Source organism: Sylvia atricapilla, chromosome Z, assembly GCF_009819655.1.
Source record: "Sylvia atricapilla isolate bSylAtr1 chromosome Z, bSylAtr1.pri, whole genome shotgun sequence".
NCBI classification, from domain to species: domain Eukaryota; kingdom Metazoa; phylum Chordata; class Aves; order Passeriformes; family Sylviidae; genus Sylvia; species Sylvia atricapilla.
The window spans coordinates 72692446-72719012 of NC_089174.1; the positions used below are offsets into that span (position 1 = coordinate 72692446).

Below are 26567 nucleotides of genomic sequence, written 5' to 3' on the forward strand. Positions count from 1 at the left end.
AATAAGACTTGAGAGTGCTTCTCATGTAAGTAAAAAATACGTGCTCAGGACAAACCTTGAACAAATGCTGACTTCCTTTGGTCACAGTAGCCATGCACTCAATATTATTTAAACATAAGCACAGAAGTTGAGCTTTTATTTTCCCTGTGGTGTCTGTCTGCACAGCAGAACTTTTGTGTCACCTGTGGTCTGTGCTACAGGTCTTGTAGGTCTGTTCTGATGGGCTCTAATCTTTTGTAAAAGATAGGTGTTCTATACACAGGAGTATATTAGCTTGTTAGTATCTTGTTGCAAAAACTGAACTTTCAAAGCCGTGATTTACAAAACAGGGTCAATATTTTTCTAGCAGATGAGTTAAAAAGAAAAATCCATGCTACTTTAAATTCGGTTTTGTTCCAGAGCTGACACATGGTGCATATAATCTACTAAGCAGGAGACATGCTGTTCATCAAGGGAGTTTAAAAAAAATTGAACTAATCCACTACCCTAGGGAAATACCTTAAAAATCCTAGTCTCCTCAGACTAGACAGCAGAGGGGCTGAAAAGAGAACTCTAGTGAATGAGTTACAATATCCAGTGACATCCTCATTAAAACCACCTGGTATTTCGATAATTTGAGTGGTAGGAGACCCTGCAGTGTAACTTCCTTCATATTCACTCTAATAGGAGCTGCAGCAGTTTAAGCACTCGAAGCTGAGTGGATTTTTGCCTCTCTGAAAGACTGGTTTAATGAAAGTGACCAATTTGCAAAACACAGTTCCTGGAGCACTGGTCTAGCTGCTTCTGTGCTTTCATGTGCTCCATTCAAAGCTTCTTAAAATCAGGTCACTTTTTATCTATCTGTCAGGATGGGATTTTAGGAAACAAAGTCTTTATACCTAGTGAACTCTTCACTATTCCCCTCCCCCCGCGCCCCCCCACCCCCCCCACCGTGATTCTGAACTTCCTTTGAGTTGTGATGCAGGGTTTAAACTGAACCTGCAGCTGAAGCCTGAGGGTACTTAGCACTTCTTAGAATAGGAGAATGCGAGTTTGAAAAGCAAGATTAAACAACAACATTAGGCTGGCACAGGTCTTAAAGGACTGATACATTCATTCACTCTGTCTTGCGTTGCTTTTTATAGTGTTTTGGTTTTGGTTTTCTTTTGCTTGCTTATTTTGTTTTTTAAAGTGATTATTTGGTCAGATAAAATTCTGTGAAGTTCTTCTGCCAACCAGACTAGAGAAAAAAAAAATTACCTTTGGTTAATTTGGTCCTTCATTGTGTTTAGATCATTCCTGATTTCCTTGTTTTCCCCTTCTCTCTTAGAATTATTTTCTTTTACAGTCAGTGCCCTTTTGTATGCCATCAGGATAGATTTTGCTGGGTTTGATTACAGGAAGGAATGCAGGCCATAAATAGATGGTATATATACAGCTAACACCAGGAATACTGAAATAGCTCATCTCAAAAGACAGGGTAAACCCAGCTGGCTGGCCAAGTTCCATGAGGCTGCAGGGTTGACAGTTACATGTCAAGCCTGAAAGAGAGATTAATGGTAGTCTATGTTCTAAAACAGAACATGCTGAGCCCCACGAGAAATTCTGCAGGAGCAAATATAGGAAGAGCCATGTGCTGGTTCCTCAATGCAGTTTTGCCTTTCTCTTGACTTCTCTGTCCCACAAGTTTCTGTTATTCCCATATGGTTTTTCTCTGTGATCCACAGGGACTGGGCTAGCTGCCTTCTGTGCCTTGATGGGCTGTATTCAAGAAGGGCTTGTCTACAGAAGTCTGTTTGAATCTTTCTTTTTACACAGCCTTTTCTGTACAGCCAGTTAACTGCAAGGGCACTGATAATTTTTGCAGAAGATGGTGGTAGTTTTATGTTTCTTCTTTTGCAGGAGCAGAATTATCCATACCTGCCACTCTGGAGGTTACAGCCATAAGTTTCAGCTATTCTTTAGTGGTGAGGATGGCACTGCCCAACTAAGGACATTTGTTTAAATAATAGTTTATATATGGTATGCTTGACATTGCTCATGAAGGTTTCCAGACCTATTGTATCGACAACCTGTGCTGCTGTTCTCAGGATCAAAGAGGCAAATGGGGCCAGAATTCTGCCTCTGAATTGCTGTGGCACGATACAGCAGACAAGTGGCTTCCAAAAGCCCTGCTCTGCTAGAGTGTCATCCACTGTTAAAACTGTGAAATACAGTCGAGTTTAATACAAAGAGTTTTTTATTACCTAGAATACTTTTATAATTGGGATGGGGAACAGGTTAAAGCAGAAAACCTATGGGCCAGAATTCAGGCAATCATATCATCCTTTTCCCAAGTGGAGGAAAAACAGAATCTAAGGTGTGGGGTTTGGGTTTTTCAGTTTGTGTGGGAATGGGGTGTCCTTTCACATAGATTTTTTTCTTCCAAGGTATAAAATACTAAAATTATGGGGAACATTTGGTGCTAAGGAAGAGTGGTTTGGTGGGAGAATACTGGAGAATTTTTTCATTTGTCACTTCATCTCTTCCCTAAAAAAAATCAGGATTTTGCCATTAGCTGTATGTACACATACTGTATTTGTCAGGGGTTTCACTCTATTTAGATCGACAGAATAATGCAATTATCTATTATTTTAAATTTCTGTCAACCATGAAAATGGCCCCTTTCTTCAAACATGAATAAGCCTAAAAGAGTAACAGAGATATCATGGAAGTAGTAAATTCTCCCTCTCTTCCAGTTACAAACTGCATCAGCCATTAAGTTTGCTGCACACATAGTAAGAAGCATCCCTGGTTCAGAGAAGTGACAGAGTCGCAGACTCTGAGGGAAAGCCAGGCTTTCTGCCTCACACACCCTGGGGCAGGTTTGTCTGTCGGTAACGTGGCTGCAGCACAGAGAGGTAAAATGACTTGCAAAATTTCTTCAATGTGCCTCAAGGCAGGGAGCAGTGTCCCAGGGCATGGGTCAGTCACCTTGGCCTCTCTGAAGGAGTAGACAGGTGCTTCTGTGCCACTTCAGTTCCCATTTCATGAAACCATCACCACCTGCCTTTTCTTTGCCCCTAGGTCATGCCTCTGACCTCTCTTCCTCTTGCTCACGAGGGAGATTGGGGGGTTTAGAGGGCAGCTCCACCTGGCAAATGTCACATGCCTTCTGCTAGTGGGCACCTTAGGTGACAGCCTACCTAAGCTCCGGGCAGTGAGTTACTGGTCTGATTCACTCGCCCTCAATCTGGTGCCTCTGTCCTGGCAGTCGGGTGTGCTGCAGGCTGGGAGCAGGGGAGGTGAGCGCTGCCACTGCCTGCGCTGCCTCAGCTCTCATGCCCAGCTCACCACCCTCAGGCGTGCAGCTGCATCATCAGCACTCGCTGATCAACTCCTGGCTTTCAAGGTTAAAAGAGAAAGGTAAAGAAGAAAACAACAAAACGGTGTGCTGCTTTAAAGGTAAGTGGTTCCTTGTGTATTTAGGGTAAGTACTTCTGTGTCTGTGCTGCCAGAGTTAAACTGGTGAAATAGTATGGGTCATGCTGTCATTCAGTGAAGCGTATGGCTGTTATGTAAAGGTTTTAATTACTTTCTTCATCTATCTGCTCAGGAGCACCACGCGTCTGGCAAAATTTTGAGAAGGCTCAAGGCGTTAAAGAAAGCTCATCTAAATAAAGGAGGGTTAACGTGACATTGCAGTTACTTAATCCTGTATTGTCCTGCCATGTGACTGCAGGGATACTGAGGCGCAGCATTTCTTTTGCCTGGTTCACAGACTGTGCTTTTCCTGTCATCTCCCAGAATCAGTGGCTTTGTTGAGCACACCATGGCAAAGAAACAGAGGGACAGCGTGCTTTTTACAGCAAGGCTTCCATACACAGTGACATTTCCAAGGTACGGTGACAAGCTCACAGGCTGAAGAATGAATCAAAGGCAATCCCTACAGTCAGCTTTTGGACTTTTACCAGAATCAAGGAGAACGACGCTCTTAAGGTCAGCTATTCAAAATTAGCTAGAAGTATCTGGACTTATTCAGAGCAGCTTTCTGTTTGACTTTTATCTATCAAGTTAGTTCTCAAAGGATCAAGATAAAATCTGAATATTTGTGTCAAATATTTTACATGTGTCAAATGTTCTGCATAGACAGTGAGCACCTTGCCGCTTTTTTGCACAAAGTTTGCAGTTTTAATTACAAAGTCTCTTTTACCTTACAGCTGAAGATCCTGACACACAAACTCTATTAGTGAGGAATGGATGTATACAGCTTCCAGTTTTATCTCTGATTCTGAACAGCACATGCAATATGTAGATGTGCCAGATTTGTTTTTGAACAAATTTTCAAACTAGTCTTTGGACTTTCTGTAAGCTGCTATTTTTCTTTTTTCCTTTCACTGCACTTGTCACAGTGTCCATAATGTGCAGGATTGCATATTTATACAGAATTACTTCATTTAAACTTACTAGGACATCTTGTTAAATGGGGAAGTGACTACCCTATAAACTATGACAACAGGATATGTGAATGAAGGTCTTGGAAAATACCGCTGTTCCAGGTGGCATCATGAGGACAGCAGAGAAGATGATGGGCACCAGGAGTGCCATGAAGAAGGTGAAGAGGATAAACAGCACAGGCTGACCCCATTTGAGAAACTAATGCAGGATATGTCTCATAATGAAAAAGTGGTGAAAGAATTAACCCTGGGAAAGAGAATTGCCTTCTATCGAGTCAGAGGAGAAATAGGAAGTGGGAATTTCTCACAAGTGAGGCTTGGAATTCATTCCCTAACCAAAGGTAGGCAGCATTACATGCTGAGTGACCTATGTAAATGGCCTCCTATGGGAAGAAAGATGCTGTATGAACTTTAAATACACATACAGAGAGTGTGTGTGTGTGTATGTGTGTGTGTATTTTTAATTTTTTGAGTTAATCTATAGGCAGGGTCACACATAAATGCTCAGGGTTGGATTAGGCTTTAAAGAAACTACAGAAGCATTTTCTCTACATGGCAGCTATTATAGGAGGGGTTCATCGCTGCACTTCATGGAGTTAACACATCTTATCCCATGGCTCAAACACTCCACAATTAGAAGTGTGGTATTGTGCCTCACCTCCTAGAACCTGTCCTGTCTATCCACCTTCTTCCCTGCCCCATCTCCTGGCCTGCAGGGATACAGGTGATGAATTCCCAGGATAATGGGCTAGGCATGCTCCTGCCTGCAGCCAGAGGTAGCAAGGTTTCCTTTGTTTCATCACAGATTTTACTAGTATGGACAAAAAAATTTATTTGGTCATGGTAATTTTGGTGAGAAATTCTATGCCCACTTAACTGATTCATTTGCCGATGGTTCTTTACTGTAAAAAGCTGGGATGGGGCTATAGGTGTGGGAGGAACAGGTGCAGGGAAATGAGCTCTGGTATTGCCAAACTGGTGTTGATTATTTTTCTTGTTTTAATTATACAAAGCACCTTATCTGTTTCTTTAGGAAGGACTAGAAGGGTTAGGTAACTGCAGTGGACTATTCAGTCATAAGTATAACTATGAATTTGCCATCAGCTGACCTGTTTCTTCTGCCTTTATCTGACAATAATAGAAGTTGTTGTTTTCCATCAGGGTGACTTGTTTTCTCTATATCTTTGTACACTACTATCTTACTTTTCTTCTAACAGTCTTTGCTTTTCAGTTTCACTGACTCCCTTTCCCTTCATCATCTTACAGGTGAGAGAACGAGATATGCCCCAAAACTGTATTATCTATTGTTATTTTCAACAATCACCTCTTTCAGCCCAGATTTAGGAGGGGCAAAAGCCTTGGGTTTTATCCCTTAGGTGCAGCAGTTGTTGCACTGGGAATCTAAGTGGATAGCCAGTGGTACTTATTTTTTCACATTTAAGCCTGGTGACACCCAGGAGTTGCTTTAACCGGGTGTTGGGTTTTTGGTTATGCTTGTTTCCGAAAAGCATCTCTGTTCTGCTTGGCCCACAATTTATTTCCTCCTCTGTGATATTTCTTTCTTCCAGAGGTAACTGTTTTGTGCTTATTGCTGGAGGAAATGCTGCTTCTGTACTGGGAACACAAGGAATGCTGATGAAAGGCAGTTAGAAATTTGATCTAGATGAACCCTTTGCTGAGCTTACTTAGGAAACAGGATGCATTAGTATCTGAATAAAGCTGATTGAAAATTTCTGAACTTCAGTGAATACAATAAGCTTGGACAAACTAAATACCAAACCCAAACCTGTACTTTTTCTGTAAAAGGTTCTTTTTCAACAGAAATTCCTCTAATTCTTTTTCTTTTGTTTGTTTTTAACTTTTTTGGTTAAAATGTTCATTGGAAAGGGAGTTGATATATTGATGGTAAGTTTGTAACTGTCATGAGGAAGGAGGAATGAAAGATAATAATTTCCTGACTCATCTCTGTCTGTGAGCTTATCTGTGCTAATAAAGTACAGTACATGGAGAGGAGAACAGGAACATGCACATAGGCATTCATATGTACACACTCACCACCACCAAAGAGAGTTCTGGTTTTTGCAGTATATACACATTGTTGTGTTGGCAATGAAATTATGTTCCTGTGCAGTGTTAATGACTGCAAGTCTTTTTTTAATCTGATGATTTAAATACAAGGCTTCATCATTAATGCTGCTCTGGTCGCTGTGGTAGAGGGTGGTGTATTTGTCAGAGGGCTGTTCAGCTCTTCAGTTACTGCCAGTTTTAATATGGTAGTATTTTCTCTCTCCTGTATGATCGTGTACCGAAAGAGGAAATAGTTTTAATTTTTACTAAAATGAGCCTTTGTAACAATTACATATATGTGCTTTTCTGTTTCCCTTGTGATCTGTTGCAGCAGGACACAGGATTTCTAGAGAGAGAGAGGAAAAGCTTCAGAATCATACTGGATGATGAACCCTGTTTCCCTCACAAGGACTGTCTTGATTGTTTAGAAAACACAGAAAAAAATGTTGGTGCTATGATGTGGATGCCATGTCCCATGGCTTGGACAGGTGCACTCTTCCCTGGATAAAAAGCTGGCTGGCCGGATGCAGGAGTGGTGGTGAATGGTTTATATCCATCTGGGGCTAGTCACTAGCAGAGCTCCACAGGGCTCAGTATTGGGGCCAGCTCTGATTAATGTCAGTCAATTTGCAGGTGACAGCACATTAGGTGGGAGTGTCGATCTGCTGGAGCACAGGCAGGCTCTGCAGAGGGATGTGGAGAGGATGGATCATGGGCTGAGGCCAGTGGTGTGAGGGTCAACAAGGGCCAGGGCTGGGTCCTGCCCTTGGCTCACAACAGCCCCAGGCAGGGCCACAGGCTGGGACAGAGGGGCTGGAAAGGACCTGGGGGTGCTGGTGACAGTGACTGAACATGAGCCAGGCTGTGCCCAGGGGGCCAAGAAGGCCAATGGCATCCTGGCCTGGGTCAGCAATGGTGTGGGCAGCAGGAGCAGGGCAGGGATTGTCCCCCTGTGCTGGGCACTGCTGAGGCCACACCTCGAGTGCTGTGTCCAGTTCTGGGCCCTCACTGCAAGACAGACACTGAGGGGCTGGAGAGAGTCCAGAGAAGGGCAATGGAGCTGGGGAAGGGTCTGGAGCAGCAGTGCTGTGAGGAGCAGCTGAGGGAGCTGGGCGTGTTTATCCTGGAGAAAAGGAGGCTTGGGGGAGACCTTGTCACTCCCTGAAACTGCCTGACAGGAGGGTGTAGCCAGATGGGGGTAGGTTCCCTTTCCCAGGTAGCAAGGGACAGAGTAAGAGGAAATGGCCGCAAATTGTGCCAGGAAAGGTTGAGGTTTAGGTTGGACATTAGGAAAAATTGCTATACCACAGAAGTGTTCAGGCCTTGGAATAGGCTCCACAGTGAACTGGTGAAGTCACCATCCCTGGAGATACTTTTAAAAGATGTGTAGATGCCATTTAGGGACAATGTTTAGTGGTGGGTTTGACAGGTTGGACTTGATGATCTTAGAGGTCTTTTCTGATTTATGTTTCTATGTGTGTTGTGATATTCAGGGGCTTTGCCTACTATATTAACCTGAATTTTGGCAGAGATTTTCTCCAGAAATTCCTGGAGTTTTCTTGCTAAGGACTGTTAAGTTCCTAAGCCCTATATAACTTTTATTTTACATATCTTCCATCTGACAAAGGAAGTGTGAGAGCACAGCTGAATGGAAGCAATTAAGAGCATTCAAAATTTATAGCTAGTAAGAAGTCGGTCTAATGTGACACAAATTGCAAAAGCAGGAACATCCAGGCATCCAGTTTGCTTTTTGGGTTTTTTTAAACAATTTTAACTTGATTCTGTTTGTATCTTATTCTTCTGCCATCACCGCATACCTCATTTCTTCTTGAAATTATTTCCCAACCTTTTCCTAGTTTCTCTTACTGAGATTTCACCTAGCACTTTTCAAACCTTATACACTGAATATAGTCAATCAAAATATCTTTAAACTATTTTTGGAATTATTTTGGTAAATAAGCCACCTGCTAAAAATGTTGTTCTGCTCAGCAGAGCTGCTAAGCAAGAGTAATAGAGGATTTGTAAACCAAGCATTGTTTGGAAGCAGAAAGGAAGAGTTTAGAAAAGAAAAGGGAGGTGTCAGATTTTCTACACTCAGGGTGGGGTGGGTTTCTTTGCATGTCATGCATTTGCAACTGCAGTGATGTAGATTTAAAGGAGCTTTGTCCTGATTTATGGTGGTGTTTGAGTCAGAGCAGGCTCTTCAGTTCTAAACCATTTTCCCCCCTTCTTTTTCCTTTTAAAACTTTGCAGGGAAACTGACTAGGAGGAAAAGTAGAGCAAAATGTAAGGGAAAAAAATTAGCCTGGAAAATTTTATTTTAAAACCCGAATGTCCCTAACTTCTTTAGATCAAGATGTAATGATGAAATCACATGGTTAAGATTGTAAGAGTTGTAAGCATTTAGTTGTGCAAATATAACCTACTGCAAGCTGCTGCTCTTTCCTCTTGGTTTAGGAGATCAGTATGCGATGGAACATTACAAGGGTCTTCCACTAGGTCAGCAGTCAGAGCGCTGCCAGCATCCCTGTCAGTAGCTGCACTTCCTCCTGGTTCACCCACCTCCACACCACACAGGAGGTACCTGCTTCCCTGAAGGGCTCTCCCTCAGGTCAGAGAGAAGCAGTGTGGCCAGCACAGCTGCCCTGTGCTCAGTCTCCTGAAAACAGGCATGTCAAGAGATAATTCAGCACCTTCCACCACAAGAATCACATGTGCGCTTCAAGCATCTGCTGCATTTCATTAGGGTGATCAATTGATATATGTATCATACTAATAAAATGTAAATTTACCAAATATGGAGTTTTCTTGATCTTAAAGACACATGCATAAGTATCCTTAATATTCTTTTATGTATGTTGAAATACTAAACTTGAGTTAAAACTCCATGATAATATTGATAATATTCAGTAAAAACTTGAATGTTTTTATATCCGAACATTTGTAAAAATGTAATAGCCTTCTCACTCTTTTCTTACAGCTACAAGTGAACAATACCTCTTTTTTCCAATTTATTCCCTTTTACTAGAAATCAAGGTGAAGTTTTTTTTTCTGAAGTATTTATTTAAAGTGATTAATTATTAATAAATCTATGATTGCTTGACAAAGATAATCTTGCGGAGAAAAAAAATCCCCAACCAACCAAGAATCCCTTCTTCCCAGGAATAAATAGTTGTTTCTATTACTGTGATCCATTTTAATTTTGCTGTCCTAACAAGTTATACAAAGCCACTGTAAACCTGTTTTCACCAGACTAATCCTTCAAATACCCGCTGTATTCAGAAGAATAAAGACAAAAGCTGTAACCTACAGACTAATACAGGAACATAAGGGCAACTCTGATTGACCTATTCATACTGCTCTGAGCTGCCCTGATGATGTGGTGCAGCTGCAGAGATATATATTTTATGTGTTTTTTGGCCTTTGGCTTCACTATGTAGGCTTCCAGAAACACAAAAGACTTAACAGCAGCTTTGCATTAGCAGAACAGCATATGCCAGCTAGATTTGCTGTCTTACGGGATCTCTGCGACTTACTCTGCTTCCCTGCTCAGAATAAAATAGCTAAAGCCTCTAAATTCCCCACAAGTTTGTCTGTCTGGTTGGAAACAAAGCAGACAAATTTCACACCTCTGTTAGTCTCCAAGTACCTGACTTATCTGGGGAGCTCTGAGCTAACAACAAAGGCACAAACTTTCTCTACCAGGAGTGGACACCTAAAGCAGTTGCTGTACCTTCAGACACATATTAGCCTGTCACAGCAAAGCACACCAAAGCAGCAGGTGATTTGATCAGTAATGAAATACTTGGAATACTCCACCAGCCTTCAGTTACCCCAGCACTGAGTAGGATGTTGTAGACAGAAAGGGGCAGGGGTTGTGTGAAAGATTGCAGGACTTAGTAGGCCCTTGCAGTTTAATTTATACTGATGAGGTGAAATTTTATTGCACTTCTACAACCAAGCATTACTGTATGTAAATAGTATTACTATTTGTACCTATTGCAATAACAACGTGGGAAAAAATGTCTTTATTCTCAGAAAAAGTTGCAATTAAGATTTTGGACAAGACAAAACTAGACCGGAAGACTCAACGTTTGCTGTCTCGTGAGATATCCAGCATGGAAAAGCTGCACCACCCAAATATCATCAGGCTGTATGAAGTGGTGGAGACACTCTCAAAACTGCACTTGGTGATGGAGTACGCAGGAGGTGGGGAGCTCTTCACTAAAATCAGTACAGAAGGAAAGCTGCTAGAAACAGAGTGTAAAATAATCTTCTCACAGATTGTGTCTGCTGTGAAGCACATGGTAAGTTGGTCTTACACAGGCATGCTGCCTCTCACTACTCTTAACACATTTTGTGGGTATTTCTTCTAACTTTCAACAGTGGATTTACTGTTAACCAAAATTTCAGGCCCACATTTCTGAAAAGCAAAACAGCTATAGAACAGCTGTGTTAAAAGTAGCTCAGGATTTTCATATACACCTCAAGTTACTGCCTCTCTGTTGGCAGCTTTTGGGAGGAGATTGAACTGGTAACACCTGGTGGGTGGAATCACCCTTTTAGCACCAGTGTTCTGTTTGCTTTAATGTACTGTGGGCACCAGTGAACAAAGCTTCATTTCTTCACTCCCTGTTTCAAAACACAGGATCAGTCACTCTTCCGCTTCCAGAGAGGCTGGTTAGGTGTTGCAAACATCCGGCTTGCTTATTAATGAATGTGGGAGTCTGTCACTTAAACACAGTCAGTTCCTGGTCCTCACTTCGATATAAATCTGTGAGATTAACACTAAACAAGTCACTTCTTGTCTAGTCTTCAGTATATATACCTAGGATGATGCTGTTTGTCTAGAGCCCAAAGCATTTTGTCAAGGCATAGAAAGAGCAATTAACTACTTCAGTACATCTCTAAACCTTACAGTGTAATTACAGATACTTAAAAAAAAAAAAAAAAAAAAAAAAAAAAACAAAAAAAAAAAAAAGTAAAACAAGGAAACAAGGAGAACTGTTTTACAAGTTGCAGAAGCAGCATTTGTTAAAATTGGCTGAGGGTGCCCTCTGATGGCTCCTGTCCTCCTTGCCACATAATAGCTTCTGGCGAAGTCAGAAACAAGGGTGTTCCCAGGTCAGACGTCTAGAGACTGCATGGCACACTACTCGTGACTTACATAAACAGCATGCATTTCTTATGTATTTTGATGAAATGATTGTATGTGCTTTAAGTGGTGGATTAGCTTCAATATTTTATCCACAGACCAGACACCCTGCAGCTGTGGGAACTGAATTTACATTTCAAAATTACACCATGTCTATTTCTTAGAAATACACATAGACTATCAAGCTGGCCAACCTCTTTATTTGTACAGAGACATCTGCACATTTCACCTTTGCTATGTCATCACATGAATCCCATCTCCCTGCTGCCAGTCCATAAGTACAGAGGATCCCTGGCTGTTACTGATGAGAGTTGAAATAGGATGCCAAAAGGTTTCTTTATAGCCTCCAGATACTGTACAGTGTTACTCTAAAGGATAAGGTGGAGAGTGCACATCCATTCCTTCTAGTTATTCTAAAGATGAAGCTAAACTCTTGCTTAATCAAGACAGGTATGTCATGACTAAGCAGGCCAAATTCAGTTTTGAGTCCTTATCTACTACTGGCATTTCCAAGGGAAAAATAAAAGTAGAAATAATGGTGTATGTATTACAGATTTCTAAAACTACACCACCACTAAAGTTGGTTGTCCTGCAATATGAAGTACTATGAAGCCCAACTCTGTGGTCCTTTTCTCCTGCCACCACCAATTTCTCATAGGACATTAGATCACAGAATGTAATGGTAGCAGATTTCTTATTTTATCTGTGATAATGTTCAATTGGTGAACTAAATGTTTAAATCTGTAAGTTACACAGAGTAACTGCAAAACCAAGTACTGTGAACCCTAAAAAACCAGAGATTTTGCACATGAAGGTGAGTAGTCTTGTAGGATTAGCCATGCTGCCCTCACACATTCATTTGCTTCATGAAAACAGTCGCTATTAGTCAACAAGTTGAGAGTGCTGTGCTTAAAAAATCCCAGCATCCTCCTTCTCCCCCTACTCAGTTGTTTTTGTATCTTCGGAGAATTAAGTTAGATTTGTTTTATATTTTTCCAATTGCAATACTAGTTTCTGAATTTGCCCAAAGTAACTCCCTTTCTCCTTCAGGGTATTAACCAATTAGAGGTAGCCATGGAGAACTTTCCTGGGAACAAACCAATACCAACTTTTCCTCTTCTTCCACAGCATGACAATAATATCATTCACCGGGACCTGAAAGCAGAAAACGTCTTCTACACCAGTAACACCTGTGTTAAGGTGGGAGACTTTGGATTCAGCACAATAAGTAAAAGAGATGAAACTTTAAAAACTTTCTGCGGCTCTCCTCCTTATGCTGCCCCTGAACTCTTCCGAGATGAAAACTATATTGGCGTCTATGTAGACATCTGGGCACTGGGAATCCTCTTATACTTCATGATGACAGGCAGCATGCCATTCCGGGCAGATACAGTAGGCAAGCTGAAAAAGTGCATTCTTGAAGGGACATACACTTTGCCTCCCTGCCTCTCAGAAAATTGCCAGAAACTGATAAAAGGAGTCCTTCAGCCAGTACCAACCAAGCGATACTCTGTCAAACTGATTATGAACAGTGAATGGATGCAAGGAATACAGTTCCCCAAACCTTTACAGACATTTAAACTGGATCCTAAGTATTTATCAGACATCAGTACGCTCAAAGAAGAAGAAATTGAAGTGAAAAATATTCTGGAAGATCTGGGGATCACAGAACAGCACATTCAGAACAACCGGGGAAGAGACGCACGCAGCTCCATAACAGGAGTCTACAGGATTGTGTTGCACAGAGTACAGAAGAAAAGGGCACTTGAATCTGTTCCTATCATGTCCCAGCCAGATCCAAAAGAAGACTTGAGGAACGGAATCACTTCTTACAATGGCATTAAGCACACATCCAAGCTGTGTTCTATTTTATAAAATTGCACTGCAGGCTTTATGCTCAGCACATTTGACAAAGGGGATTATTCACTTATCCTTAAGCTGTAGTGTTACCTTTTTTTGTAATTTTTGAATAAACAAAAAATGCCTCATTTTCTTTGCATTTCTCAATTGAGAGTGGAGCACTCAAAAACAGATCTCATGCACGTGTTTGACCCTTTCTCAAGGGTCAAACTTGGCATAGCCAGTGCAAGAACCCAGTAACTGAAAAGATTATGAGTGGAGGGGATCTTTTAATAAACACCATGCTACTGCACTTAACCCATTTGGGAGATTCTGTGCACAGGCATGTAACAGCTAACTCTTCTGAAAAGCTGCACCTAAGCTCAACACAACTTTATCACTGCAAACTGGGACAGTTTTTCCAAAGAACTAAATTTAAGCAGAGACCAGACCATAATCTAAACAATTGCAAGTTCTGCTTTTGAACTTCATCAAATTTATCAAGTTAATTTTTAAAATTAATTTTATTTCCTTTCCAGAAACATCAAAGCTGTTGTTGGCTGCAGTTTCCAGCCTGCTATGATTCCAGAGGACAAATCAGGATTCAGTACTTTAACCCTGCACATGCGGGTGCCTGACTGGTTGGGCTACCGTCAATTACCCTTCTGACCCCTTCCACCGCTTGCACGATTCTGCCAGCCTGAACTGCTTGGACTCCTGCTGCACTTCAATAAAGAAAGATTTACGCATACTCCAAAACCCATGTGGTTGAAAGTTCTTGCCTTAGCCCTTGTTACCTGTAGCTGAATGCAAGCAGCAGCAAAATCTGCTTATGTTCATTGAGCATTACAGGCTTGTCTTCACTCTTGCCATCCTGCTTTGGCAGTCAAAGCTGGTACAAAGCTGATTTTGACACTTGATTGCTGCGAGTTAGAAGCTGCACAGTCTGACAGCTCCGGTTGTTCTGAGCATCACCAAAATGCAGATGATCCAATTTTCGGCTTTAATTGCTTATTCTGTGCTTAGATCTTCAATAGCATCAACTCCAGTGCAAAGGACAAGTGTGGCTGCTGTTCTCTGTTCTCTTTTCAGACAGCTGACATGCCTAAGCTAAGAGGTAGAACCTATGAATTTAGTTAAGGTAAGATACCCAATGCAAGGTGTACACAGGTACAGCTGGTGCTTTCACATTTAAAGGCAGGATGCCTTATCTGTTATGACACCACTGAGATAATAATTTCACTTTAGGGGGAATAATTAATATAAATAAGAGTGGAATGGCTCTGAAAAGCCACATACGGAAAACCAGACTCAGTGAGGCTGAGGTGTGTACAAAGCAAGAACCAAGCCTCCTTCAGAAACAGATTTTCTGAGGGTAATAATACCAATTTTTATAAATCAGTAATTAAAATTAATTCCATTTTGTAAAGTGGTTATTAATTCCTCCACTATAAACAGTTTCCATATAAAAGCATTTTAAGTTATCTTGAAACATGGCCCTGATAAAATTACTTTACACCAGCCAAAGCAACTCTTTTTTCCACTTTTGTAATGGAATGACACCAAGAAGAAATTATGCAGAATGTCCACACAATTTGTGAACCCACAACTTTGAGGTTTTACCAGAGCCAGCTTCCTCTTTCCTATTAAAGAAAAATAAATCCATCCTAAAAAACCAACAAGTCAGCACTACTCCAACAGGTTTCAAATATCTCAAACTTTATTTTAATAAAGGATCAGCCTCACAGACCTGTGAGGCCTGTGCCAGTAGCTCACTTCTTGGCTTGTCCACTGCCAGCAATGGACTTTGTTCCATTACAGTTTGTTTTACAGGTGCCAAAGTCAAGTTTTGTGAGGGCAACCTAAACCGAAATACTTGCAAACACTATCATCATGCATTGCTCCATCATTTTCAGCAGAACAAACAGATTAGTATTCATCAATTTATAATAAACAACTATTTTACCAAGGCCTGACTGTACAAATACAGCAAGTTATCAAATCCTATTGAGTGACAGGTAGTACAAACACTTCATTACACACACACACAAAAATGTAATTAACAGAAATCATTTTTTGCTACTTTATATTGGATAATGTAGCTTTGTAGAATTAGCAAAGAAATAAATTCAACGAAACTTCATTCTGTATTAATTCTGTACATTAGCTCAACTTAAATATATATATATATGTATATATATATATATATTACAAGCTTAAAAGGCTCATATAATAGTTCATTTCCAATCTGGGCTTTAAAAATCTACCAGAATGGACTCCCCATAACCACTGTGTATCTATCTACTGCTTGCAAAATGGATAGCTTTAGCTTGCACGTTGGGGAAAAGGGAAAAGAAATAAAAGACTCCACTCCTACAGTATTACCAGTTGTGAGGACTTCAAAGTACAAAGCCATATGCAAAGCTAGAAAGAGTCTTTTGGAAATGTATTATATAAAGACAACTAATAGGCTAGAGTTTCAGACAAAGTGATGAACATCCTTTGTCTGCCAATTAGAACAGCTCCACAATAGCTCAAAATTTTATTTGAAAATTCTGCCGTCTTGAATATTCTACTAAACAATCCATTATGGTGCCAAATCAATGATCCCCTTTCTTTAGAATAAAAAATTTACTCCCTGCTTTCTTCATCTTTCCTCCCAGTCTCCTGTGATTTAAAATGCAGGCATAAAACACGTAAGATGTTAGGAGGAGTTACATAGCAACACAGTGGATCACAGAGTTTCTTCCACGAAAGCCACTTGTCAGCCTAGCTGTTCTTGATCCAGTCATTTTGACAGGGAAGAGAGATTCTATTCCAGCAATGGATGGTTCTTGGTTCTATGCCTGTCCCAAAGCAATGGGGTGATGGGAGGCAGACTGGGGATGAAAGGGAAGGTGATAAAGTGAAAGAGAATTGCAGTATTCAGAAGGTTATTGTCAAGGCACTGAGAACCCTAACATTAAAAGCTTGGACTATTTTGCACAGACTTGACTACTAGTAGAAGTTAACAGTGTAAGTTTCAAGTCATTTTACATGGAAGAGCAGGCAGAAGATTCCTTTTTTTTTTTTTTCTTTCTGTGTACAAAGACTTTGTAATAGACTACAGCTACTTCTCAGCAATTAAAAAAGTTCAAGACATGTTAAGGAATCCCCACAGCACCTGGCAAGTCCCTCTATCTCCAATATACTCCTGATTTTAGTGTTCTGAAAATACTATAAAATCAGCACACCATATTATGATAATTTTTTTCAAGGAGCCTTAACAGTTTTTTCATGCTCCAGTTAAGTACTACTGTACTCTGAAACTTCAGTGCTACTGCAATCCTTTTTCCTCTCTCTCACCCTGCCCTCACACCTCGTTTGTTTCCCCACCTCACAGAGGTATGTTAATGCTCCCCATTGGAAAGGGCGACAGTAACGCCTTCAGATTCTGTTGTTGCAGGGATTCTTGGCACTTTCTTAGCAGGGCTTGGGATGTGCTAAGAAGAAGGGAAAAAAAAAATTAAATACAGTTTTCTAGTTCACAGACATTCATACTTCATGGCTAGTCCAACTCTCAAACAACATTCATGCTACAATGGATGGCTTGGCCTTAAGTCAATCAAATTGGTCATGCTTCATGCTAACAGACTGTGTGAGAAGAGCCAGTTCTTCTTTCATTCTTGTGCCGTTTCGTTCTTTTTATGATGAAATGTACTTTTTTAAATCGCAGTTTCAACTTTTTACTTCTGGCTTGTATGTTACACGTGTTAACAAAGTATTCAATGTAACTCGTAAAACCACTTCCTCAACATACATGCACATGCTAAGACAAACATGTAAATGGTTCCACCATTTACATCAAACTTTAAAAGAGTGCCGAGTGTTCACCTCATGAACAATGCCTGGGTGGACAACTCCAACTCTTGCTTCCAGAGGTCCATCACTCATGAGTGGGCGCCGGGCATAAGTTCTCCTGTGTTTTTCATCCACACGCACAAGGTACCATGTTCCTTCAAAGAGATCCTCTACTGAACACTGTGGAATATAATTGGCTGTAAGAAAGGGAGTAACACACTGTTAGTTGTTTCCTGGTAAGAGTTTTACCCAACACGGGCCATTGCAGATTGGATGCACTGAGACAGAAAAGAACAAGCCAGCATTTTTACTTCAGACATCTTGGACCAAATGAAAACAAGGTACTCAGAAGCAGAAAGGGTTGGACATTTCCTTCATTTTACACCCTAATCATTTAAAGTCAGGTGGATTAAGTGATAAGCATTTGGCTCTAGGACCAGGAATTATTGATATTTATTAGGTTCTTACCCAAATGATGTGTTTCCTGTCTGAGCTTCATGTTTTCAGCAAAGACATCAGGTGCAATACATTTTCTTGAGTCAAGTCTTGTTTTGAGATCAGAAAGGCTGGCAGTTATTTTGTCCAGTGCAGAACCTGCAATATAGAACCATTGTGTAAGGCAGAGTCAGTACTGAGAACTGCACACTAGTATATGAACATTTCAAGCCCATTCAAAATACTTTGTATTATAGAATCTGAAGTATTAGTCATTTAAAAATATTCCAAATTACCAACTCAAAACATTTCACAAGAGTTTGAAGACTATTATTTATTTGTTCAGGGAGACACTTAAACACTCCCTGGAGCTGGAAATTCTCAGTGTGGCACTGGTATCATTAAGACACTGCCCTGCAGCTTTCCTTGTGCTAGTGGGTTGTGTAACAAGGCATCAAGAGCTGAGCAAGGGAGGCAGTTGACATCACCTCCAGTCACTCACCAGGAGTGGCATCCTGTGTGACCCTGATGGAATACAGGGTAGCAGCAAAACCAGAGCCATATGAGAACACGCTGATTCTCTGTCCTGCAAGCTGCTCTGGGGAGTACCTGCAAATCATACAACAGCTTCTTAAAGTCAGAATTAAGCCAAAGTGCTAGTTTTAAATAACTAGAAACTGCTAGAAACTTTGGAAAAGCGACCAGCAAATTATAGTGTCTGTAATACACATTTAGCATACTATGTGCATAAGTGCTGACTTAAAAAACACGAATTCAAATACTGCTGTTATGAGCTCAAAAGCTGCCTAGAACAAAACATGCCTGAGAAATGCCCAGAATAAGATGAAGGCATACAGATTTCATTCTTAAGCAAACTAAAGTAAAAAAAAAAATTAAACACATCTTGGAAGTCAATATCAGAATAAAGAAAATAAAGGAAAAAAAAAAAAAAAAAAAAAAAAAAAAACCACAAGAAAACCAGGAGTAGTTTAATGGACACTTAATATGATTTTGCAAAAGACTGTACTTGAAAAAAAAAACATTAATTACATGCTAATTTAATTTGGCTTTACTTATTATGGTAAGATAGAGAAAATATTCCAATTTTTTTCCACCTCAGGAGTGTTACTAGGGGAAGAGGAGGAAAGCTGGGGCTGAGAACAAACACTACCTTACAAATAAGATCCTACTTTGGAAGGCAGTAAGCAGCTGTTTTGGATCAGCTTCTGACACAGACATTTTCAATCTGCTTGTGATTTGAACTGAATGTGTGTGCAGAATTGTGTTTTAACTTTAGTTTTTCTGCTTAAGGCAATCTCAGGAAAAGGTTTGCTAGACAATGCTTTTACAGAAGACTTTCTGAATAAAACTTTTTATGACCTTCTTCATAAACAGTTTTTCCCAATTTTCTGCTTACTGGGCTAGAAGAGAGGCAAGGCAACCGTAGACTGAAGGGGTATACATATTTCCATTCTGATTGGATACCAGCAATGAAGCTTTGGTTTTCTGATTGAAGAGCTCTGCACTAGCTTTCATAAAAGCTTTTTCCACATCTCTGTCAAAGTATGTATCTTCAAGTTTTATATCCCTATTCAAAAGAGAAAAAAAAAAGAAGTTCAGAAACAATACTAAAATAGCAGAAAGTAAAAACATACCTTGGATGTGTGACAGACTATGTGAATAAGGAAGATAGCAGCAAGTCTTACCTGAAAGCTTCCAGACCACTGAAAACACCAGTTGTTGTTTCTGGGTTCTGGTCACTGAGAAAGTCATTCAGCAAGAGTCTAGCCACAGATTTCTGTACCAGTTTACAGTACGGAGAATGGAAGATCATGAATCCGAAGTCATTCAAGGTGAAACGTCTGTCTGTCCCCTCTGGAAATGGCAGAAGTGTTGTGTTACAACCTATGTTTAGTACTCACTTCAAATATGGAAATAAAGCTGGCATGACACCAGTCCACGTTGGCATAAAAGAGACACAAACACACAAGTAACATTAACTACTGCTGTCAAGTAAGCTTAACACACTGCACTGCTTTTATTTAAAAAAATTTTACCACCTTCTGCATCAGCTAACAGTGTTTGTTTTTTCTCTAGAAAAATAAGCTGCTTAACAGAATCTCTGTATTTCTACTCAGCATTTTGACATAAAAATAGACTTAATTTGCCTCTCTTTACACCTATGCTTCTTAATATAATTGAAGCAATTACTAAACATACAGGTTTAAAAAAAAATCAGTATAACATATAACATTTAAATAATAACCTAAGTTTCTTAAAAGCCTGGATGGAGGTGGGTAATAGTATGTTTTTAACCAAGGCATTATATGTTACACCAACAAATGCTAGTAGAGACTACTGCTTAGAGACTGTCAGGAATTTAGCCATGCCAGAACAGAAATAATTTCTTACCGCAAAGAGCAAATATTTCAATCACTTCAGAACATACAAACACAAAGAGACTCGCTGACTAGTTTTTAGATCAGATACTAAAACTGTCTGTGCAGTACACACTCCAGCACCTGCCAATCTTGCAGCACCATGAGGAGAGGCTACGCACCCTTCTGCCACTGGGCGTGGATTTTGTTGCGATAGACGGTGTAGCAACGGTCTAAAGCACTGAGGTAGCACTGTATGGAGAGCTTGCCATCCACCACGGGATATTCTGAGACCATGTCTGGTTTGTAGAAGTCATACGCATGCTGCATGTGGGTTCCACGCAACCCTGGTAGACAGAAATCGATACAAGTTGTACATTAGTTAATTCAGCTGCTTTGAGTCAATTGGGATGCGTCAGTTGGCACACGTGGAAAAAGAAGCAGTTTTGGCCCCAGTTCAGCAGTTTTTCATGGCACTTCTGACCTTTTAAGGTAAGGGTTCACACAGTCCTCAATGGCCTGAAGAGCAAAGTAGGACTGAGCATGACAAACGCATGCAATAAAGAATTGTCCTATCATCCTGGAAGCAGAATGTTGTTTTATTCAGCTCTAGTATTACTCTATCAATTTTACCAGAGAATCCCCAAGGAAATAAACAAATAGGAGCACCTCTGATTGTTCCCTGCTGTATCCTGTAACTGGACTCAGCTGAGTTAGCCCAGAGTAAGAGGAGACAAAGAACAATTTTCAACATTAGTGGGAGTTAATCTGCTGCTTCAGCAAGGCACAAAAAGCAGGGAAGAGGCTCCAGGGCAAATGCAGTGACCTGACTTGAACGGCGTACATTCTCCCACAGGACTAACCTCTCTCAAAAATCAACGGTGCATTTGGGCCGACCAGCATTGCAACAGCCCCAGCTCCCCCAGTGGGCCTGGCATTTCCAGAGGCATACACAGCAATGTCCCCAGCCACCACGAGGGCATAGCGTCCTGGGGAAAACACACAGGAAAAATGGTGAGAAGGAGCCACAACTCCGCCACATCTTAACATCCATCAGCAAGTTTTAGACTTTAGTTACTGAGAAGGTGACACCAAAATTAAAGGGCTCTTCAATTTTGACTTTTTCCCCACATTTCAACTGGCAATCACCAAAATTTACAGAAAACCTTTACATAAGTAGGCAGGTCATTATTCTTCACATTGTAACTGAACTACTGGCAAATACCCAGGGCATTTAAGGAAAAGACTTCAGGTGAGAAAAACAGTTTACCCTCTGGATTTTATATGGTTAAGCGTGACCACTGTCATTGTAAGGCAGACTGATATAAGGATGAAGTAAGCTTTCAAAAAAATACCCTTGACTTACCATCCCAGGAACTGGACTCAATCCAGTTAATAGCATTAAAGAGAGCAGCAGTGCCTCCATAGCATGCATTGGTGGTGTCGATTCCTTCTACATCTGTATTACCAGACTCTTCAAAAAGCTGCATCAGGACAGTCTTCACAGATTTTGACTTGTCAATTATAGTCTCCGTTCCAACTTCTAATCTCCCAATACAATCATAGGAAAGGTTGTTCCTATCCATGAGCTTCTGGACCACAGTCAAGCAGAGGGAATTGATATCCTCACGGTCAGAGCAGAACCCCATCCTTGCCTGGCCCAGCCCAATGGTGTACTTCCCAGCATCTACGCCATCATACTTCTCCAGCTCTGTCTGGTCAACATACTGAGCGGGAAAATATATTTCCAGTGCCACAATTCCCACATCTTTGGGCCAACAGGATTCAGCATTCACTGGAAGAGACCCAGGCATCGTGGCAGATCTTTAAGAAAAAAAAAAAAGAAAACCACAAAACCATGTGATTTACTCACATATACTTAGAGGAGCCTACTTTCAGTTCCTGTTTTTGTATGGAAAAAATTGTGCTGCAAGTACTCTATAAGCTCATTTGCAAAAGGCAAGCCTTTGCCTCTGGTGAAGCTTTGGTACAAGCATACTGTAAACATCACTACAGTTTTATAAGATTGTTTAAATTACATGAAAATACAGATTTCAGCCCTGGAGATGAACAGATGTAGGTTAAGCCCAAACTATCTCTAAAGCAAAACACACACTCACTGAGTGTTAAGCATTTGAGAAATTAATGTTCATACTTCTGCTTATATGCAAATTTTCAACTTTACATATAACCAAGGTAGAAACACTGGGTATTTTTATTAGCGTTGCTAGCTGAAAAACTCTACTAGGAAAACATTGTCTTAAAACAGGCCAGTACTCTTCAAAACCATTTTTATTTTTAAACAAAGAGACATAGGTCACTTTGTTCTGTTTATACTTGTAACAAGGCAGAATTATTTCTGTGGGTTTTTTTTTGTTGTTGTTGTTTTTTTGTTTTAAAAAACAACAGGGAGTTTTAGTGTTGTGGGCTTTTTTTTGGGTTGGTTTTTTTGTTTGGTTGGTTTTTTTGCATACTCTATTTTGGCATTCCAGAACACTGGAAGTCCTAATACCATGCCTGGAGGAATATTTCATGGGCTGAGATGAACAGTGTTCTCCCTTGAGAGGCCGAGTTTCTGTGCTCTAAGCCCACATCTTTTCTGTCACCACACTTGAGGATTTACTACTCGCAAGGACACACTACACCGTATCACTCCAACCCTCCCTCACATACACAGCCCGGCACCATCCTCCTCGGCTTACATCCTGACAGGGCACTCGTCCCTTCCGCGCCCAGCTCCAGGGTTCTAGAAGCCAGGACGAGCTGCGTAAAGGGACAAAGAATGGCCCTACAGCGCACTGTACGATTTTAGGCAAAAGAACCAATTTCGCCTTGCTGGTGTCCCCCGGCTGCCGCCGCCCCCACCCCAGCCTCAAGGTTATCCATAACCCACCCGGGAGCCCGGCAGGAGCCGCGGGAATGTGCGTGCAGTAGGTCTCAGCGCGCCCCAACCGCAGGCTGGGCCGGGCTGGGCTGGGCTGGGCTGAGCCGAGCCGAGCCGAGCCGAGCCGAGCCGAGCCGAGCCGAGCCGAGCCGAGCCGAGCCGAGCCCGGCCGCCCTCCCACGGCCGCCCTCAGCCCCTCACGCTGCCCACCGCTTACACGCCGCGGAATCCCATGGCCGGCTCCTGCCGCCGTGCGCATGCGTGCGGCGGGCAGTGCGCGTGCGCAGCAGCCGCCGCACGCCCGCCCGGCGCGGGAAACGCCGGGACGGTGCGCTCGGCATCGGCGCCTGGCACGGGACAAAAACACCCACGGGAAACAAAACCGAATTCGCCAGCACCCGAAATCCCAGCGTGGGGTGGCTTCCTGTGTGGTTCGGGCTTTGTTTGTTTGTTATTTTGGACCATCCCTCGGCACCTCGCTTCTACTTGCAAAGTGGAGCGTGCCCTATCGCCGTTTCTTGCTTTAAACTAGACAGATCACCAAAAAAAAAAAAAAAAAAAAAAAAAAATCCACCCCAAAACCCAAACAACCCCACAAACTGAGCACACCCATCATTATTGCTGCCTCTTGGAAGCTGTCAGGCAGGATTCTGGATTTGTTACGGTACAGCAGCCAGCTGATGCAGTTAGTGGAGTAGCCATCACCGATTCACTAAAGCCAGGGGAGGGAGTGTGCTGGTCCAGAGTCCTCAGGAGCTGCGGGGAGCAAGGGATATCCCTGCTCAGCAGCACCGTGAACAAGCCACACACACGGCTTGGGGACACAGAGTAGTACTGGGGTCCAAAACTTGGCTACAAGAGCTTTTATCCCGAATCTGCACAGGCACTGAAGGAAGAAGCTTTCTGGCTCTCATATGAGTGTAAACGCACGGCTCACAGAGAGATCCCAAGATAACAGCTGGGAAAAGGGCTTTGGGGTCCAGCTCTTTTTCTGGCACAAAACACCTCATTATTTTCAAAAAGGAAATTCTAGCTCATCAAGGTCTGGCAGCCACGCTGAGGGTGAGCCATGTGCCTAGAGTAGAGCTCACTGCTGCTTGAAGGGCCAGAAAGCTTAAAGTTGGAGGCTGCAAAGAATCTCAAAAGGCTTAACTTTATTTAAGATTTTTACAAAACCCATTGACAATCAGTTTGGGTTGGAAGGGACCTTAGACACCATCTCCTTCCAACCTCCTCTGGGCACACTGTGCCAGTGCCTCACCACCCTCACTCACAACACAGAATTTCTTCTCCATGTCTCATTGAAACACTGTCTTTCAGTTTGAAGCCATTCCCCCTTGTCCTGTCACTACACGTTCTTGCAAGAAGTCCCTCTCCCTCTCTTTTTCAATAAGCTCACTGTGAGTTCTGAAAGGGAGCAGTGAGATCTCCCTGAAGCCTGCACGGAGCATGTAATGGACTTGACAAGTAATGGACATAGGAGAACGGCAGCTTTTAACCAGGCAGTGAATTATTGGGAAAATTATTGCCAAAAGGAGTTGCATTATTGGTGAGAGCTGATGAAAACCAGCGTTTTCTGTGCTTGCTCCTTGAAGAACTTTGAGATGCCAAAACTGGCATTCAAGTGGTATTACTTGCTGCAGTTCTCTCACCAGAACACTGTGCAGAACACAACTAAAAGGGAGGGTGTTTCTGTCATGTTCCCAGGCTCACTGAATACCAAGCTCACCCGTCACACCTAGCAGGGAGGCAGTCTGGGCTACCGGCCTGTGCTGCTATGAGAAGCACTGTTTTGTAAGCATACTCTCAGCACTGAAGGAAATGGGACATGTGGCATCTTGAGTCAGTTAGTCATTACAGGAAAAAAATTGTTTACTCAGCGACAGACAGTCTTTTGTCTTCCTGGTCAAACAGCAAACAACATCCTATAATTGAGTTTTTACTGAAAATGAAAACTTTCTCAGAAACATGATTTGTTTTAAAAGAAGAAGAACCCCAAATGCTTTGATATATGGAAATGAGATACATGCTTTGTTTCATGTCTCATTATGATTCTGGGAATGATCGAGAAGCGCAAGATAAGCCATATCTTTCTGCTTGTGCTACCAAAAACACATTTGTTTGTAACGACTGATCGCATTATTGTCTTTCTTAGGAATTTGAGTATACAATGTCAAAAATTCGACTCTGTCATTTCCTGCCCAAGTTTTTAATTCTAACGGAACACTTTACTCAAAAGGTGGAAACTAAGTCCCGGCCTTGTTCGCTACAAGAGATGCCTTTGGCTCCAGAGGACCACTGGGAAGGGCTGTGCCCGTGGCAGCCCCGGCTGTGACATCACCGACTGGTCCCCGCAGGTGACACTCGCGCGCACGACACCCGTGCCGCCACCAGGGGTCACCGCGTGCGCCCGGAGCGCGGCCACATCCCCGCGGGACGCTCGGCTGCGCGCCGGGATGGGCATCCATCCCCTCGGGACGCTGGCTCACCTCCGTGCGCCGGGATGCAGGCAAAGCGCAGGGACGGAACCTTGGACGGAGCCGTGCGGCCCCACCCGCGGGCATGGCGGGGATCGGAGCACGGGGCTCCGTCGGCAACACGGGTGGGCGCCGGGATGCCCACACCCAGCGGCAGACGCCATCGGGAGAGAAAGAGGCGGCAGCCCTTGGGGCAGCACCCGGCTGCCTTTGCCTGGGCGACGAGAGGTGGCGTGGTCGGGGAGACACACTCGGTCCGCCTTTCCCGGCTTGGGAGGGCGACGCTGTCACGACATTGAGAGGCAATTCAGGGACACGCTGAAGGCTTCTCGGTTGCCTCCGAGGCGGGGGCAGAGCCTGGCGGAGCCCCGCAGCAGCCGCTCACCGCAGCTCACACAGCCGGGGGCCTCCCCCGAAGGCAGGACGGGAGGCAGTGGCCAGGACCCCCGTTCCGGGATGCGGTCCTTTCGGGAGGCACCTGGTTGCCCGGGCAGTGAGCGCCGCCCCACGGGCCGTGATGCTTCGGACAGCGGTCGGCGCGGGATGCGGGGTGACACCTAAGTTAGGATACCCTGACACACCTTTTTGGGATGTTTTTTATCCTTTTTTTTTTTTTTTTTTTTTTTTTTTTTAGTTTTTTTTTTTTCCCAATTTTAAAAAATCATTTTTATTTATTTATTCCCCGCCTGCCGCGCTACGGGCGCTCCTCCGAACGCGCTCGCATCTCCTGGAAACCGCTCCCAGCTATGCCGACCCTGCGTGCGGCTCCCCCTCCCAGCCCCGCCGCCCCTCGGGTGCTTCCCCCACGCGGCTCCGCAGCCCTTCGCCCCCGGCCCGAGTGCCTCCGCGGCCCGAGCCGCGCTCACCTGTCGGAGGTGATGGCTCCTGGTGTCGTTCCCGATGTCGCTCCCCTTGTCGCTCCCGATGTGGCTCCGCGCGCACTCAACACAACACCGGCCCCCGGCGGGCGTGCGGCCCCTTTAAGCAGCTGCGCCGCCCGCCGCCCGACGGGCAGCCTGAGCGGCAGCGCCTTCCGCCAATCACAACCGCGTCCCCCCCAGGTCCCGCCCCCCGCCC

The 26567-nt window shown here is 42.9% G+C and overlaps 2 protein-coding genes across 5 annotated transcripts; one reads left to right on the forward strand and one right to left on the reverse strand.

Moving 5' to 3' along the window:
- Positions 1–3152: 3152 nt before the first annotated feature.
- Positions 3153–13625, forward strand: NIM1K (NIM1 serine/threonine protein kinase). Of its 3 annotated transcripts, none has more exons than XM_066339174.1 (5): positions 3153–3423; positions 3575–3957; positions 4518–4756; positions 10521–10789; positions 12766–13625. In XM_066339174.1, exons 2-5 carry the CDS (start codon positions 3887–3889, stop codon positions 13510–13512), a joined length of 1326 nt encoding a protein of 441 aa, XP_066195271.1. In that variant the 5' UTR covers positions 3153–3423; positions 3575–3886; the 3' UTR covers positions 13513–13625. The 3 variants fall into 3 exon arrangements, with proteins under 3 accessions (XP_066195271.1, XP_066195272.1, XP_066195274.1); XM_066339175.1 differs by having other exon boundaries at positions 3766–3957; XM_066339177.1 differs by lacking the exon at positions 3153–3423 and having other exon boundaries at positions 3434–3858; positions 4179–4756.
- A 1549-nt stretch (positions 13626–15174) lies between these two features.
- Positions 15175–26447, reverse strand: HMGCS1 (3-hydroxy-3-methylglutaryl-CoA synthase 1). Of its 2 annotated transcripts, none has more exons than XM_066339173.1 (10): positions 26357–26447; positions 21496–21953; positions 20993–21118; positions 20312–20476; positions 19458–19626; positions 19169–19339; positions 18254–18360; positions 17785–17910; positions 17350–17513; positions 15175–16958 (listed from the first exon to the last, which is right to left on the reverse strand). In XM_066339173.1, the coding sequence occupies exons 2-10, from the start codon at positions 21941–21943 to the stop codon at positions 16866–16868; spliced, it is 1569 nt and encodes a 522-aa protein (XP_066195270.1). In that variant the 5' UTR covers positions 21944–21953; positions 26357–26447; the 3' UTR covers positions 15175–16865. The 2 variants fall into 2 exon arrangements, with proteins under 2 accessions (XP_066195270.1, XP_066195269.1); XM_066339172.1 differs by lacking the exon at positions 26357–26447 and adding an exon at positions 23231–23251.
- Positions 26448–26567: the final 120 nt, after the last annotated feature.

Coding starts and splice junctions, on each gene's coding strand:
- NIM1K (XM_066339174.1), top strand. CDS start 3,887: ATGAATCAAAGGCAATCCCTACAGTCAGCTTTTGGACTTTTACCAGAA. Junction 3,958..4,517: donor AGGAGAACGACGCTCTTAAG/GTCAGCTATTCA, acceptor CCGCTGTTCCAG/GTGGCATCATGAGGACAGCA. Junction 10,790..12,765: donor TGTCTGCTGTGAAGCACATG/GTAAGTTGGTCT, acceptor CTTCTTCCACAG/CATGACAATAATATCATTCA.
- HMGCS1 (XM_066339172.1), bottom strand. Junction 18,361..19,168: donor CTTGCCTCTCTTCTAGCCCA/GTAAGCAGAAAA, acceptor TATGATTTGCAG/GTACTCCCCAGAGCAGCTTG. Junction 16,959..17,349: donor ACCCAGGCATTGTTCATGAG/GTGAACACTCGG, acceptor CCTTCTTCTTAG/CACATCCCAAGCCCTGCTAA.